General features: G+C 38.8%; 2 protein-coding genes across 3 annotated transcripts in view; one reads left to right on the top strand and one right to left on the bottom strand.

The window, feature by feature from the left end:
- LOC139142439 (BMP-binding endothelial regulator protein-like) overlaps window positions 1-18,171 on the bottom strand; it is a 279,806-nt gene that overhangs the window by 255,858 nt on the left and 5,777 nt on the right. Inside the window, exons 5-6 of one of the 2 annotated variants that reach the window (XM_070712378.1) lie at window positions 17,844-18,139; window positions 16,887-17,391 (exon numbers count right to left, since the gene is read on the bottom strand). In XM_070712378.1, coding sequence (XP_070568479.1) covers window positions 17,382-17,391; window positions 17,844-18,139 — 306 coding nt within the window. In that variant the 3' untranslated portion in view covers window positions 16,887-17,381. Of the gene's footprint in view, window positions 1-16,886; window positions 17,392-17,843; window positions 18,140-18,171 lie in introns of those variants that run through there. The other variant, XM_070712379.1, reaches the window with a different exon arrangement.
- LOC139142429 (BMP-binding endothelial regulator protein-like) lies at window positions 1,020-13,718 on the top strand. The gene is made up of 6 exons (XM_070712358.1): window positions 1,020-1,166; window positions 6,160-6,202; window positions 9,735-10,030; window positions 11,637-11,893; window positions 12,153-12,448; window positions 12,905-13,718. Exons 3-6 carry the CDS (start codon window positions 10,006-10,008, stop codon window positions 12,909-12,911), a joined length of 585 nt encoding a protein of 194 aa, XP_070568459.1. The 5' UTR covers window positions 1,020-1,166; window positions 6,160-6,202; window positions 9,735-10,005; the 3' UTR covers window positions 12,912-13,718.

The raw sequence follows: 18,171 nt of genomic DNA on the forward strand, positions 1-18,171 counted from the left end.
GGTAAACGTTACCATCTGTAATCGCTCAATCTAATTTTTTATTCAAACAAATTAAAGCGCGCCAAGTATCCCAGCATGTGACTAATCGCATTATTTATGGCTCTATAATCTGCACATTATCTGCGAAGACTTTAATTTTATGATATCCTGTCAGCAGTTGGAAATCCGCAATTTTGAAATATCCATTGCTTCATTTTCTGTGCTTTTGCACTCAGTTAATATGCGATCGTGCACCTTCATTGTTGAACTGGGAAAATAAAATTTTATCGTACGTTTACAACTATATCATACCTCTTTATCGATCAAAATGAAATACTATCACAAAATCTCCAAGGATATTTTCCGTTCAGAACTCTAAATATAATTCACAGGTCTTTGGTAGTGTATAGATGTTGTAGGCTCCTGTTAAACTTGCACAGTGCATTGGAAAGGAAATGGTTACAAAGGAAATGGTGGTCATTTTACCGATACAGTGGTGGCTGTTCCTCTAATCTAAAATTTTAGAGAGTAGCCATTGATTTTTCGTTCTTGATGATGAAAGGAAATAAAACAATCTTCCTGTGTTTTTTGTAATAATTTTTTGAAAAAGGATTTCGAGTTAGAACGATGTAAAACGCTGATAAGATGGCAAAATTTGGTTTTCGGGATAGGTTGTACGTGCTTTCCTCGATCTGTATCAATCGATGTGCATAATTTGCTCAAAAGTTTGAGACAGACGGAAAACATTCCAAACCCTACAGTAAATATTATCCCAATAGTTTTCAAAATAACACCATGTTTGCCAGAAACGATTAAACCGCTGAATTTGAACAGCCCACCGTGATTCTGTGCTAGCCAAGGTTGCCCGGATGTGGTCACAGGGTTGTGGGATCCAATCAGCGCGCGGCAACTGGCGGCTGTGCTCTCAATTCAGCCTGCAATTCACGCAATTAGTGGCTATAAAGTCTAAGTAAACACAAACAAAAAAACAAATTGCATGATAGCTTGTATTTAACGTGGCTCGTAGGAGATAGAACGGCAGATTAATTGGGAATCAGCCACGGTTCTCTCTTTTGGCTGTCCCTTTGGTTGTAAAGTGAACTTCGTTCACCATGGCAAAGTGGCGGATTCCAACTGTGGTCTTCGTCGTGTTGCTACAATGCTCCGTAGTGGCCATGCAAGAGCAAGTAAGTTTTGACTTTCTTAACCCTTTAAGCGCTGAAATTTTTCCCACCAAAATTTTAATGCAACATTTTACCAAATTTTATGAATTTTTCTGCAATTTTCTGGATAAATTTTGACCAAATGTATATTGCATTTCATTGGCTACACTTTTTTATCAAAATTTTAGCAAAAATCTCAAAAAAAATTGACAAGGATATATTATTATAAAGGTAATTTTTCTCCCTCCATAGAGTTTACTAAGGGGTGACAGCCACTTTGAATTTCAAATATTGGTAAATGTTGAGTAATTTGTTTCTCTGGTTCGAAAACTTGCACATCGCGACCGACTTCTCTCAGTTGGTGAAAGTGGAAGTGTCGAGTCGCGTACCATACCCTAAAATGCGAACGGTGCTTTGTATTGTCTCGACGCACAAACATGGAAGACAAAAGTGCTAGAAGTATTTTCTGCTTTCATGTATTCGTGAAACCGCTGTTCCGATGTGAAGTTATTCTCCCACCAAAAAAAACTCCATTTCAGAGCAGGAAAAGTAACCAGGAACAAAATATTCAGGGAAAGAACTCGCGGAGGCGTTGACATTGCACTATGCTGTACCACTTCATGTATGGAAACGTCGGACAAAGTGACGCGTAGGGGTTTAATCGCAAAATTACAGTGATTTTAATGGTGTCATGGCAACTTGCCCAGTCTCCATGATAGCGGCGATAAGTACACGATGAACATTTGGCTTACATACAGAGAGAATATTGTCATCAAAAAATGAAAAAATACCATCCAAAACACAGCACGGGAGCAATCTGCGATAACACCGTGACTAGTTCGGTTTCTGTGTTATCTTATTTCCATGTGTGTTTGATTACCGTACACCTTCGTACATAAAATTATGACTGGGCCAGGCTTTTTCTATCGCAACGTTTTCATGAAAATTACTTTTCTTAAATTAAAGATGGCCCCATAAACTGATACGGCGAGTAGATTCCGACTCGGAGATACAACTCGCTGTAAATACTTGTAAGGTTTATAGTCAATTTTCACTGCAATGGGACAAATCTATTAATTGGAATTCATATTGGTATGGTGTGGAAAGATATTTCAATGGAAAAATAAAACCAAGGGACCTTTTGATAAGACGTGCCTCGAAAAATAAAAGTTTTAAACTTTTCCTAAAACTTTCGAATTTCCTTCAGGAGACTCCAAAACTCTTCTCCTTCATAATCAAGGATATAAATCGGGGATAATCACACACAGTTTCAGACAAGAGAAGCAAATTGCTCGCACTGGAATATGTCTATATCTGTTTCAACCTTAAAATTGCACTCTACCCTTTGTTAACTACATTTATTTGGCCGTGCGGCTCTGTCTGTTTCTTTTCCGCTAGGTGACTGGATGCCGTAACTTTGAGTTCAAACCCAACTGAAAACACCGTATTAACTAACTACTTTATGTAGGGGATTGATTTCTTGCAAAAACAAGACGATAGGAAAGTTTACTTATTCAATGGGTTTCAAAATGAGTTGAATTAGCAGCACCATAGTGTTGTAATTATCTCCGCGTCTGAAAATCTATTCCCGAGGCGCATTTTTGCCTTTAACCTTGAACGTAACCTTCACGATTTTTCCTCAGCCCACCGATATGTCTCCCGGCGTACGCTGCCTCATGTCTCAAGACAAATCAGAGCCTCAGGGTGAATCGGTTTTCTAATCTCTTTTGTATTTTAAGCTTTTCTACGGGACTTGTTTCCACCATGCAAAATTTGCGATGTGTCGCGCATTGCGAACACGTATAAAGCTGGTGGCTCATAAAGGTAGTCCGTGTGCTCACGTGATTACATCGTGTACATCGTAATGCGATCAGCCGTTGACGATGCCTTAGAGTTTGCTCTACTGATATAACAAAACTACAACTGATTCTTTTATTTTTCTTCTTCTGCATTAGATTACCATAAAAAAATTGGTTCGTCTGTTTTTCCTCTAGAACCTAGCTTTGCTAAGTTTGCAAACCATGTCAAAACTTGAAAAATATTAGAGAAACAATGTTAGTTTTCCAAAGAATGAAGTCAGTTAATAAAAAAATCTGGCTTCATCATTGTGCCAATTGAAAGACCCCCTCCTCAAATTAGTTTTATTTCAGTTCGTGATGGCGGTACAATCTAGCCACTTTTTAACCAAAAAAGTTATAGTTTCGTTAAGAAGTAACAAAAATAGATCTGGCAGATGGACGATGAAAACAAGGCAAAACTGCGCATGCGTACAAGTTTCGCCCTCAAAACGCGTCAAAAAGGGAAAGAAGCAAACTGCACGTTTACCAGCCTATCCCTAACTCTAACCTAGTTCAGACTGATACCCTTGCGAGTTTGAATTGACACAAATAAATTTATGGCAATTTTTTTACTTGAAGGATGCATAACTGTAACTCACTACGTGTACAAACGGCAAGGCCAAATGAAAATTGTGAGTTTCGGGTAACATGCCCCGAAAATTAGATTGGGTAGTTCGCAGGATTTTTTTTTTATTTTTGTTGGCTAAGACTTATAAAATATGGTAAAATTTAAAGAATTTAAATTGTTTTAAAACGCGAAAAAGTGTCTCCGGTTGACTGGTTTTATTGGGGTCGATCGGGATATTGGAAACACAGATGTTAATTTTCTTCCATGGCCCAATTACAATATTTACGTTGAGATCTGATCTAGATGTCGAGCAAAATAATCTTAGATATCTAAACTTGAGTGAGTGTGCTGAACTTAATTTGTATTTTGAAGGCAAAAAAAAATTCCATACATTCTTGATCAAGCAAACGGTTGATAATTCACATTTTCAACAAAATGTGAACCAATGTGGCGAATAACTGAATTGCAAATTGACACGGAAACGACGATATCATCGATACGAATGCAGAAATATTTGGTCAAGGTTACCCGCTGATAAGCATGTAGCCCTCATGACTTAGCATCATAAATCAACTCAAAGTTCAAAACCGTAACTTTCGGACATTGTGCAAAGTAATGATCATCAGTTTTGTCACTCGTCCGGCTTTAAGGTAACGACGCCTCTTGGACAGATGATATTTAGACTCATTTTTTTACACTTCTGATCTACCACTTGTGGTGGCTCCTTTAAAAGTTCCTGCAGTAAGAAACATTTTCACCGTGACGGACGTCTTATTTTTTGAAAATCGAAAAAAAAAAAATCCCTATAGATTAACATAAGGATGGCGGTTGAATTTCAATATCGGTATATATGCGGAGATCGGTTTCTCTAGTATTGAACTTTGCGCGGTAACCCCTGACTTTTATTCTTGCTTCGGTAAGAGAATGGCTGAAAATTTCATTGAGGAAAGTTTGAGCAAAAGTTTAAGTCTTTCATTACCTAGACACATACTGGAGTCTGCGCAGTTCACCTCGACATTTTTTGCGCACGCGCAGAAAATAATATATATCCCGTGCGGTTTTGAAATCCGATCAATTATTAATTTGTTTACATTACCAAGAAAAAATGATCCACTCTATGAGTGTATATATCGCTGAAGCAGATGTGATCAGTATAATTTTGTAAGTAAACTAAAGCATAAGCTTATACTTATGACAAATTGTAAATAAAAACAGCGCTAAACCCTTTGCAAAGTCTGTGCACACCAGAAAATAGTGGCAACACGAATTTTTAGGACACACAGGCGAAAGTGAAAACTTTCACAACCAAGCAAGCTAGACGTTTAGCAATGACAATGTATCCAGTTTATCTATCCGACTCCGTACTAGTTCTTCATAATCACTATTACACCCGTGACACTTCTATTCGACGTCCGTTGTCGTACCGAAAAGTGGTTTTCCCTGTATCTGGCTAAAGCGATGTATTAAAACCAAAGCCTGACGAGTGGACCTTTTTACCAAGTGATGTTCCATCCACCAACAACGCGTTCCACTCTTCTTCTTTTCCTCCACCCAAAAGAATCGTGTGATCCACGTCACATGAAAGAGTTCGGAAGCAACAATAAGAATGCTCACCTCTGATTTGGAGCCCCCTCAGAGACCAGTTAACTTTTTTGTGGGACTCAGTCTGCTGGCCTTATTCGTAGGATGATATCCAATGATGACATTCCGTATCGCATAGATAGGCAATTTCGTATCAAGACTATGATTGTGCAAAACATTTCGAAAAAAAAGAAAACAAATAAGTCTGTCGAAGAAAGACAATCCCTGTTCACTCAAATATCTTACCAGACGGAGAAACATCTATACATCTATACTACATGTAAAATTGATATTTTCGTTTATGCAGTTAGCATGGACATTGGAACTTGTGTTCATTATTCAAGTTAGGCGCTTCAAGTAAAATTGTTAGTTTGCCGCCCGCGTGTTGGTAGGTTTTCAGAGAAAATTAAGAAAACAAACACAATGTTAACACTATTTCAAATAAAAATATTACTTTTCGTACTTGTGACTTAACAAAATGAGCTTATGTTAATACATGTGATTCTTTGTCTGTGTTTGTACATTTCCCTGGCGGGCTGGTAGGTTTTTTGAAATCCAAGGACGGCAAACAAAGAATTTTCTTTAAATGGCGTCACTCATCACCTTCTTGTTCCTCGTGCATATTTTGCGTCCATCTGCCAACCATAAACATCTACTCAACAATTTTATTCATATGCAGATGGTAGGGAAAGCAAGGCTGAAAAATACATACCCCATGACCTTTGCTATTAACAGATTTTTTCAATACTTTTCATTTATGAACCGACAACATCACTTAACATCACTCTCTGTACCATGGTTAGTTAACACAGTACGTATCATACAATTCAAGTCCCTACAGAAATCTATTTTTTACAGCCCCCATTAGCTGTGTCTTTTGGCTCCATAAGATGGTTTGAAATCAAATGCCACTGATATGAAAATACTCTCCGAAGTGTGACCACAGAACGCTGTTCAAACATCGGCGAGGGAGAACATCATTGCTTAAATAACATTCTTGATAAATTTTGCCATCCTGTTTTACATATAGGTTCTCCTTAGTGGACTCTCGGATCGTTACCGACGCGATGCAGGTAAGGGAATTATGAAGAAGTTAAATTACTTTTCAACGGTAAAATAATATAATATGGTATAATATATATATATATATATATATATATATATATATATATATATATATATATATATATATATATATATATATATATATATATATATATATATATATATATATATATATATATATATATATATAATATATATATATATATATATATATATATATATATATATACACGTCGATGACGTCGCAAAAACCGCATAGTCACCATTGGACTGAAAGTGAACCGGAACTGGAGTTATTTTCAACTTGACAACTTATGGATGAAACAATGTCGAAATTTCTTGTTTTGCATAGGAAATCCGATTCTAGGAAAATTTTGCATAAAAAATTGATAAACCGCTTAACAGTAGTTTAAACATATCAATGCGCCATTCGATGATGAAAATCGTTTCAATTTTAACGGTTTTTCGTCTAAGATGGAAATAGAAGATTTGATTATCATTTGTCAATAAACGTAAATATTTTGAATGAAAACTGTGTAAGAGAGGCATGTAATAAAAAATTATAGCCCAAACAAGGGAATATGTACCCTCGGGGCAGAAGATAATTTGCGCTCCTTACGTTGAGCAAATGCTCACCTACTCTCGGGCACATAGTCCCATGTTTTGGATATATATATATATATATATATATATATATATATATATATATATATATATATTATATATATATATATATATATATATATATATATATATATATATATAAAATACATTGATTGATACATACATACATACATACATACATACATACATACATACATACATACATACATACATACACACATTTTAAGCAAGTTGACATGGTAAAAGTATATGTTGTTCTTTTTATTTTCGACATTTCTTCACAAACTGTCTCCTTGACGAAATAGTAGGAGTATGACAACAAGATTTTGTCTCCCTCTTTTTGGTTTCTCTGCCTGCCTGTCGAGTTGTCTACATGACTGTTCTGCCTCGGTCTGTCTGCCATTTTCATCTCTTCCCTTTCTTCCCCTTTGTCTGTTTATCCGTCTGTCTGTCTGTCTGTCTGTCTGTCTGTCTGTCTGTCTCTCTCTCTCTCTCTCTCTCTCTCTCTCTCTCTCTCTCTCTCTCTCTCTCTCTCTCTCTCTCTCTCTCTCTCTCTCTCTCTCTCTCTCTCTCTCTCTCTCTCTCTCTCTCTCTTCCTACCTCCCTGCGGATATTCAGAATATTGTGATAAATACAAATGCCCAGTTTTCCCAAGTCTTGGTTACCCAGACTGCTCTACGGTGCTCTCATCCAGATGAGAGCCCCGCAAAGAAGTCTGGGTAACCGACACTATTTTTTCCCATTATCGCACCATCAATCCTCCATATAGGGTTTGAATCATCTGTCATTATCGCTCTATTTTCATTGTCCACGAACAAATAGCTTGAAATTGTATTTTATTGCTCTCTTTGTTCCGGCTTTGTTTTTAAAAATCAGCCAAACTGCTTTTTAATGGTCAACAGATGTCGATGGTAAACAAATTACATGTAAGAAAGTATTACGGAAGCATACTCTGTCAGATGTTTTCGAATAATTGACCATATGTCTCCCCTCTGTTTTTCATTTCGCAATCAACATAAATGTCTCTGTTCGTGTCTCTACTCTAGTTGTTTTACTTGTATTTTCGCTCATATTACATAGCAGACAACAGTCGCTCTAAACATCCAGCGGCTCCTAATTTTCATCCCACAATGTGACGATGAAGTCGTGATATCAGAGACACGCAAACTCATTACACTTTGTCGAAGGGTCACTGTGCGATCTGGTGTGGAAACGACGTATAGTCGCTGGACCCAGCGGCCACCTGCAGAATAAAGACCAACGTTTCAACAAATTTCAGAAGGGGGACGAGAAGAAATGCATGTGCAGGGTAACTGTCTATTGAAAATGTCAGGAATATGTTTGATGCATTTAGGGATCTAAAACGTGAAGTCCACCAAAGACTGTTAGGTCCTCCTCACATCAGCTTGTGCACATCTTTGGTCCTATGTCTCCGCCTTCCGCTATTTCTCTGTCTCCGTGTGTTTTTGCTCTGCCATTGCAAAGCTTATAAACCATCAAACTATAATCTTTATATCATTCTCGTGTGGTCCCCTTTGGTAACCATTGCGCGCGCTCTCTCGCTCTCTCTCTCTCTCTCTCTCTCTCTCTCTCTCTCTCTCTCTCTCTCTCTCCTCTCTCTCTCTCTCTCACACACACACACACACACACACACACGCACTAATAACTGTGAAAAGTACATAAACCATCAAATTTGAAAGTTTACCTCATCATTACGTGTTTTTGAAGCTATAAACAGACAGCTGCGCAGAACGAGTCAATCAATCAGACACATCAGATGGATTTGCTATCAAAGCACCTTACAAATGTTTTAAAATGTTCAGCAATTTTCATGTCGTCAGAAGGGGATGAAAATAAACACAATTTTAAGCTCGGTTTGTTCTCGAGTCCATGCACCTATAGTATTAATGTGACTGAGATTGACCATGTGACTGCGAAGTGACCGACACTGCGAATTTGTTCAACATATTATCGGCGGAATGCCGTTGCTCTCAGACACATAATTTTCGCATTTTTTATATCACACTTACAGCCTGGATGTTAGTGCAGCGCACTTCTCATCACAAAATTTTATTGTCCGCAAAATTGACCTTTAAACGACACTTTCACGTGTCCAACTAGTGAATAAAAAGAACGGGGGGAGAACAGTAATTTTCACGAGCAATTTGATTACAACGCGTCCATCCTTCATCAAATATCGGCATTAGTAATAATGGAAGGGTCCCATTTGTAAGCTTAAGATTGATTTCGCGTTGCTTCTTTTACTAGAGCACACAATACATGATTTCTAATAATCTTCGTCACACAATACATGATTTCTAATAATCTTCGTCATGTAAAACGTTATACATTATTGAATTGTCCCAATACTTTTCTTTTCAATTCTGGATTAATAAATACTCTTGGTGAAAATAATTTTTATAAAAATTCCTATCAACCTAAATAAACCTAATCAAAATTTTCCCTTTTTCCCCTTTCAAAGTGATAGGGAGTTGTGAAAATGCTGTTTTTTTTCGAAAAAGAAACACAAATTTCGTGAACACATGAATCTGTGCGTAGTTCTATGATTGTATCTCTCTCTCTCTCTCTCTCTCTCTCTCTCTCTCTCTCTCTCTCTCTCTCTCTCTCTCATATTCATATAAACCTGCAGGACTACGGGTCTTTATGGTTAGTGTAGCCGCAAAATTACAAATATTTGAACTCAATATCGGAAGGCAACGTTTGCTGTCGTTCAAATCGACCGCGTCTTCATATGCTCAGTGCTACCTTGACATGATTATGATGGCGTCTAATGTTGACTGCGGTGCCACTCCCAAGAAACATGTATTTGAACGTACAGCACAGCTGTTCTCGTCGTTGGCGCGGTGTGTCATTTATCAACCTTCTTTACCAGGTTTTCTTTTCTGCTTTACACAGAAGCGTTGCACGTGGACTTGGAAATCACACACCAAGAGAACTGCACTATACTGGTACAGTTCAGTCGGGTGAACGTGAGCGACCCAAGAGGCCTACTGTTGAACTACTCGATCATGCGTCTGGCGAGGACCCTGTTGGGGCTCACAACGGTAGCGGAAGCCTTGACCCCGGGATAACGACCATCGGCGCCTTGTTTGTGCCCGACCCTCCTGTCATTGTCGACACTACCTTCATACTCTTAACGTATGTGGTCAACGATGACAAAGTCCAGATGCAGGTTATAAACGAATCGTTCAGTGAGTAGGATTAATAATCATAAGTTCAATTTCGGGTGCGAAAAAAAAAAATGATTTTGTACACATTGACAGCCAAGAGGTGCACCTGTAAAAGTTGAGAGTCGTGTGTCGAAATGAGGTGGGCGAGTCTGAAGAGTAGAATTAGAGAAGTTTTCACCCAGGCTGCTCTGTTAAAAATATTTCTCTGGCCGGAAAGCTTAAAAGTGTCGACTTCTGCAAAGGTAATGTGATGGTTTACCTACGCCGGATAATAATCTAAAGCTTGGAAGGCAAAAACGAAGTCTTACCCTCAAACACAGTACCTCTGCCAAGATCACCCCCAAATAAAATAGTACATCCCAAAAAGAGAACAGTTGGGTATAGTGGGCGAGCACATGGTGTACGTTTGCAGATGACAGTGTAGTATATCGATCTAAATATTGACGTGTGGAAGACAAGGCTGTCAGTAAAATCTTTCTTTGTACGAACGTATCTGACTTTAGATTATTGCAAGACTTTAAAAAACTTGTTAAACCTAAACAATAACCAAGTAAAAATGTTAAAAATGGGTGAAAATGACTGTATCGGCGTTCAGATGTTTTTACCCGAAGATCCTCGTCGCCAAACGATATCTTTGTAAGCTTAAACGCGCAAATTTTTACCGCCTTTATGAGAGAACACATTTAAAGAATTACACGAGAAAAGTGAAAGTTATGCTAGCTGCATGTTTACGAGTACCATGTGTCAAGAATTTGTTCAGATTGACCACAGACAAATATAGAAACAGACTAGCAACGGGTATTGTTCAAGGCGTGAAGCGGTTACGTAACCCATCCATGTTCCTCTCGCCTCAGGTTGCTCTCGCCTCTCTTTTCCGAAGAGTGCCGAACATGAATCCTTCGGTAATTTTCGGATTTTCGCCAATTGTTAAGCGAAAGTATGTTCGGCAATTCCTCTCATATTTTTATGAATATATAATGAGTGTGTTTGAACCAAATTTGAAAGTCTTTTATCGATACTGTCTGGTTTTACTCAATGGTTTACGGTCAGTCATACCGTCTTTTACACGTGCGTCAAGGAAGGACATGTTTATGAAACTGCTGGCGTGTTATGTTTTGATTGGCGTGAAGCAGTGTTTCTGCCCTGAGAGCTCACAAAGTAACTATGGTTGCTACGCGACTGGCAGCACGATGCCATCTCGTCGTATTTTTCGCATAATCTCGTGCAATTATCAACCACAAACAAAGTCTCAAAAAAGTTTTTTGAAGCTCATTTACGACCATGGAACAAAAGGCATGCCGCGTAGCTAGTCTGTTTCTATATTTGTTTGTGGATTGACAGAAAACCAAATTGTGCTTAAGTTTTTGACTGACTGACGATTGTGAATGGGAACGAGGTCTTCTATTGTTAAAGTATTTCAACTTTGCAAGATAAATTCGCAAGAAGACCCGAAATTCAAGTCCATTAAAATGTTAATTTCAATGAATCGTTTGCTCACAGAGACAACAGATATTCGTTAACATTAAAAGGTAAACAGTCACCTGTAATCTAATTATGCCCATATATGGTCGAAGGGGCGTTCCTTGGTATTCAAAAACTCTGATACGTGTTACGTTTTATGTTACAGCTGTACCACGTTGCTTATCCGCCTCGGCTAAGAGGGACCCGCACTTGACAACCTTCGATGGTCGCCATTTTAGCTACCACGGTCTCTGTTGGCACACCCTGGTGAAGGACTGCCGGAACCTGAACCCGAGATTTGAAGTTATGGGCAAGTTCGAACCGAGGGAAATGGAAGGCCCTGAACTCAGGAGCAGGACCACCCAAGTGAATGTGAACGTGGACGATCATCTTATAAGTCTGACCAGAGACAACCACGTTATGGTAAGTTCAGCTGTGAATTCGAAGAGGGGAAACGTTTTCACAGTATTTGTTTGCACACCTGTCTGCACACTGCTTCTTCACGATAAGCGCCACCATCGATGTGTTGTTAAAATTCTATCGCTGGATCTATTCTATTCAATTTCGAGGCGCATACTACCTTGATGAATACTCTCAGGTTGCTATGACCTTGACCTTCCAGACATTAAGAATTTCATCACAGCATCAACATCAAACACCTGTCATTTTAACGCTGTCACAGGTTAATGGTCGTGCAGTTTACACGCCGAAGTTCCGCATTGGTGATGACAATATAAAGGTGTATCGGCAAGATGACCATGTGACATTCAAACTTAGCGAGGCCGAATTGGTACTGCAATGGTATGGCCGAGACCATATTCTGTACGCCACGCTCACCAGCGCCGACTACATTGGTAAAGTGTGTGGTCTCCTCGGCAACGCCGATGGCGACGACCGCAACGACTTCACAAAACGCGATGGCGAGCTCACTTCGGATGTTGTCGAGTTCGGAGAGAGTTGGCGAATTTCAGAGCTAGGGTACTTACTTCTTCGTATTGTTATCAAACTTTGTACCTATAGTTTTCGCACGATCCACACTACAAGGAAAGCTGCTTCCTCTAATTCTTAAGGGTCTGCAGGAGCATATGAAGGCAGAGTAACGCCCACCGTCACAAACAAAAAATACAAATATATTGTGTCCAAAAATGATGAGATCATTTATTTGGAGGTGCGCTATATATAATTAGCACAAATCATACTGGCAAGAGGTTGCATTGATTTATTCAAGGTGGCACGATTTGGTGCGTTTCCTGAGTTATTAACTGATAACCATCTGCATTATCTACGTAGAAACACAGGCTCGCCCTTGTCGAGCAAATATTTTAGCGTTCGAAAGGGAAATAGCTGTCATGTTATTTGTTGAAATCGGTTATTTCTGTTGCTATGCAGTTGTTTTCAGGTCACGATTTTTTATCTTATTCACTTGTGTTTCAGATGCTAATGATGATGTCGGCATGAAAAACGTCATCGCCAGTACAATCGGATGTGCAGAAGAAAGGACCAAATACTCAAACAATTCTCTCTCTCTCTCTCCTCTCTCTCTCTCTCTCTCTCTCTCTCTCTCCTCTCTCTCTCTCTCTCTCTCTCTCTCATATCACGATATCTCATTTCAAATTTGAATCCAACAGAAGTCTACTTTCCTCACCAACAACATGATAACCAGTTAACCTTTGACCTGGAGTTCCGGTATATGTGCACTGCGCTTAACTTTACGATTGCTGGGTATTTTTATGAAAATTGAACTAATTATGTCGGGGTCATGAATGGAATTATACCTAGTCAAACCAAGTTGTCAGAAAAGAGACTATCTATGCGGGTTGTTCTCTTGAGCTCTTTTGACTAGTTTCAAATTTTTAACACCAACTTTGATGTCAGTTTTTTCAAGGGCAGATCAGATATGTCTTCCTCATAACGTACTTAAATTCGGACAACTAGCCAAAACGTCCAACGCTTTAACCCTTTGAACCCCGACCCCCTGGTACTCTATGACGTCATCGGATATTTATGTCCCAGCCGGGTTCAAAGGGTTAAACAAGTGAATGACTTTGCAGTAGAAAACATTCTACTCGTTTACGTGTTCATTAAGTCTTATGCATATTCGCAACGTCCAACGACGGACTTTAGTGCTCATATAGGTGTACTGTTCAAGAATATATGATATATGGTTTAGTAGGACACCAAGACTATGCCTTCGTTTTTAGCAATAATGGAATTTAATGAGCAAAAAATTAAAAAATTCAACATCAAATACGTCTTAGAATATGTGGTGTGGATTTCTACAGAGATTGAAGCGCGGCGTGGATAACCTAGCTAGGGAGTCTGGGTAATAGCCACACTAATGTCTGCTGCAGGCAAATTCTAAGTATTCCGGACTAGGTTTTCTTCCAGTCCTGCACGTGTCCAGTTAGCTCAGTAAACATTGCGGACTTCTCAGATTTTGAGAGGAGCTGTCCGGCGAGAGATCACACTTTCTGTACACCAGTATAAAAAAATTCATAATCTACCATAACTTTGACAATCGCGTCTGCAAGGCTGACAGCCGTAGGGGGCGGCCATCTTGAATCGTCGCTTCACATCTATGTAACTTAGAGCAAGATCTATGTTATGCAAGTGTTCACGGATTCGAGGATCGATATTAAAACTGGTATCTTTTTTATTTATCATATTTTTGTTCGAAAAATCAAATATAAAAACTACAGAAAAATGTACACGACAGAAAACACTCAACACCCAAACAGTGGGTGTAAAATGTCGCCTTCCGCTGAGATTACATAGGGGCGCGCGGTGAACGACTCAGAGACTCTCTAGCTAGGTTAAAATTATCCATGCAATCTGTCTGGAGATTGCCTTTGAAACTGAGAAACCGATTTCCTCTGTCGTATTGGTCGAGGAGGACGGCGAAGTAGTTCTTTTTCTGGGAAAATATGCCGATTGATGGCGATATCCTTCTCCGACAAACAGTTCATTCCTAAGTACTGGTATGTTGTCTGATTGTAAAATCGTGCATGTGCGCGGTCCATGTTCCAAAAGCTAAAGTAGGTGATGATTTCAATAATATTAGGCCTACTTCCATTGGCTGCCGATTTTGATTGCTTCTCCTAAAGTGCCACAAAATCGGCAACAATATTCCCAAATTAATATATATCCTTGAGTCTTATAACAAAAGTAATGCTATTTATTCTTCTTAATTGTCTCCTCATTACATCTAGCTTCGTTTCTATTCTCTAGGGTACATTTCCAGTGATCAGACATGAGGAAGGCCATAGAGTTGTTTGAGAAATGTACCAGTTTAAAATTTTCAGAAAACTATTACCGTCGCAGCTGTCTACGTCTTATAAGGAAAATCTGAAGAAAAGTACGAAAGAAAAATATCGTAACAGACCTCTCTCTCTCTCTCTCTCTCTCTCCTCTCTCTCTCTCTCTCTCTCTCTGATATTTTGTGAAAGGTCCACATTTAGTTTCAGCCATGTTTAGTTTACACGACAAAAATGGCAGGTACATCAAACAAAACACTCGTGCAGATGTCAAGACCAGCTGTGCCTATTGAATCATACACTACCTAGCTAACAAAGATTACACGCTGTCAATTATTAAATCATCACACCAGGTTTTCAGTCTCATTGCGTAGAAAAGAAATTTGTGTTTGATACAACACTTGGTCCCTGCTTTCGTCTTTTAATGTGTCTCTCTTATGACCAATCATTCAAGACCTTGACCAGGAGAGAGTGATAAAAACAACCATAGATCCCGACCTGTCTATCTCCAGAAGGCCAGTGATAGTCATGGAAGTTTAACCCGAGTCTGTCCCTTCCTTTTCAAATTCCTATCAAACAGAAATACATGTCGATCACAATCCATGGCTGTGACACTGATTGGAAAGATATCGCAGACAAATCAAGAAACGGGGGTGAGAGTAATGAAATGCACAGCAATCGGTTGTATTTTGAGGAGAAACCTATCGTTGTTATATGTCTCATGTTTGATCATTAACTTATCTCTTGACATCATGTGTTTCTTCGGTAATAAGATTTGTAGTGAACTGACGCGCAGTGTAATTACTATTGAAGAGTAGCATTTGTCCCAGTGGTATAGTATAGTAGAGTAGAGTAGAGTAGAGTAGAGTAGAGTAGAGTAGAGTAGAGTAGAGTAGAGTAGAGTAGAGTAGAGTAGAGTAGAGTAGAGTAGAGTATAGTAAACTAGAGTAGAGTATAGTATAGTATAGTATAGTATAGTATAGTATAGTATAGTATAGTATAGTATAGTATAGTTAGTATAGGATAGTATACTAGTCTAAGTATAGTATAGTATAGTATAGTATACTTGTCTAAAGTATAGTATAGTAGAGTAGAGTAGAGTAGAGTAGAGTAGAGTTAGTATAGTATAGTATACTAGTCTAAAGTATAGTATAGTATACTGGTCTAAAGTATAGTATAGTATAGTATAGTATAGTATAGTATAGTATAGTATAGTATAGTATAGTATAGTATAGAACAAGTTTGACACACGTCTGTTTTATCCAATGCTTTACAGTTGTACCTTGTCTTTGGCTGCTTAGAGGAATTCAGCAATTTTGTCATTGCATTTTTGGTATGCTCGTGGCAGCACTGCGACCTCATTTGAAATCAATTCCACGGACCTGATTTAGTTCCCCACTAAAAAGAAATCATGACACTGACGCCCTGTACTCTGTGAATATCCGAAACTTTCGTCTTCTGATGATCCCCGTCAACAAGCGCGTCGAAACAACGTGTTCGTTGTTTTATTCGTACAACGAGAAGTGTGGCGCTCATCATAAGAGGGCTCACGATTTCCCAATCAATTTTTAGCGTATCTTGATTTGTTCGTGACCTGCGCAAATAATAAACGAGATCCTCTTTGGGAAGCATTCGCCACCAACTTTGTCCTTGTGTCACCTTGTAAACACTCTTGTGGAATTCGTGCTAATACTCGGCATATAGCTAAAATAAAAATTTGCGCAGTTTTGCTGGAAGTTTAAGTATCGCGCCCCCATCAGTCATTTTTTTGTTAAGAAAGTGGGGGAAATCGTCAAGCTCAACAAGGGCTAGATATGAAGTGACGTACAAAACGGCGTTGCTCCATTAAATTGTCCTTCCTCGATGCCTGTGTTGTCTCTGTGGAGATAACCCGTATGTCTTTTCTGAAACTTTTATTAACAGAAAAATATTTCCTCTCCATATGGACACCTCATTTTCACACCCCCACACACAATACAAAGCTTAATTATAGAATGTACAAACCCCGCCCTCTGTGTTTGGAAAGCATTTTTTTTTTTGAAAGCGGAATTTGTTTAAAAGTTATTAAAACTCTATAACAATTTGATAACAACGCGGTGATTTCACATTGACCTTACATATAAAAATGCAAGTCACTGAACAAACGAATTCTACCACAAAATCGGGTTTTTTGCATTGTACTTTATTTGTGAGGTGTGTGTTCACTAAATCAGCAATGCTGTAAGTAATGAGAAAAGGCGAATATTTAAATAGTCGCAAAGTACTTGGCAAGATTCAAACAACTTGATGCTAATGTGACCTGATAGTGAATTTACACCAAGACAAACAAAACAATTCGGGTTTAAAGGGGAAGTTCACCAAGGATGATTTTTACATATGTGCTGGCTTTGTGGTCACTTACCCCGGGAAAGCTATTTTCGCCATTTATAACTCGAGAAGGCGTTAAGTGTATTTTGTTCGCGCTATGTAAACTTCAGAGGCTCTAGAATAGCAGAGTGGCAAAATGTCTCTTATGTTAAAATGCATTGAGAGAAATTGTCATTGTGTTATATCCTCTCGCCAGACCTACACCATCCAACATGCGAATCCACATTTTATCGGTATCTTCGTTTGTTCGTCTTAAGTGTGACCTACTACATGCACACATTTTCTTAACGCTAGTCGCACCTGGACAAAGTAAAAAAACAAACAAAACAATTTGAAGTTTTTCAGATCATACCAGTAGAAATTGATTTCGTTGCTTGACAACCTTAATGGTTGAAGTCAAGATTCAACCTTTGACCCGACATGAACAGCTAGGCAGCACGTGTTTTTTTTCTTGTTTTTTTCAGCTTCTTTTCTGGTCACATGTAATATATCTATTGTTTTCAAATGGCAGCAATAAATACATAGCTTTTGAATACTTGAGATCTCGTCTTTTCAGTGACATTCCTTTTCTGATACGTTTTGCCGTTTTAAGTTGAAACAATACTGAACTAGCTGGATAAATTTGGAAAATGTTTCTCAAGCCTTATCTGTGTAAAAAGGCACTGATGTGGAGCGTATACGAGACGGTCATGAGAAAGTAATACAACAACAGCGGAGGAACAAACATGTGACATTGAACTCTATAGCTTTACCTTAGCTCATCAATTTTCCAGCTTTTGCCGAATTCGTTAACATCCGTGGTGACGAGCCCATTGCGCATGGTTAGATCATTGGAAGGGTCGCCATTGGCATCGCCAAGCATTCCACACAGCGTTACGTTGTTGCCCCCTTCGACGGCAGCATTAAGCCCATGCTCCGCACCGTTCCACGTGACTGCTATGGTGTCCTTGACACTGACGACAGTGTACCGGTCTTTGGTGTTGTCTACAGCAACATGCATCTTTCCCCCAACCAGTTCGAAAGTTGATTCGGCCGGTCGCCCATTCACCTGAAAGAAGTAGACGGTTTTAGACATGATAC

This window comes from Ptychodera flava, chromosome 10 (genome assembly GCF_041260155.1).
Source record: "Ptychodera flava strain L36383 chromosome 10, AS_Pfla_20210202, whole genome shotgun sequence".
Classification (NCBI taxonomy): domain Eukaryota; kingdom Metazoa; phylum Hemichordata; class Enteropneusta; family Ptychoderidae; genus Ptychodera; species Ptychodera flava.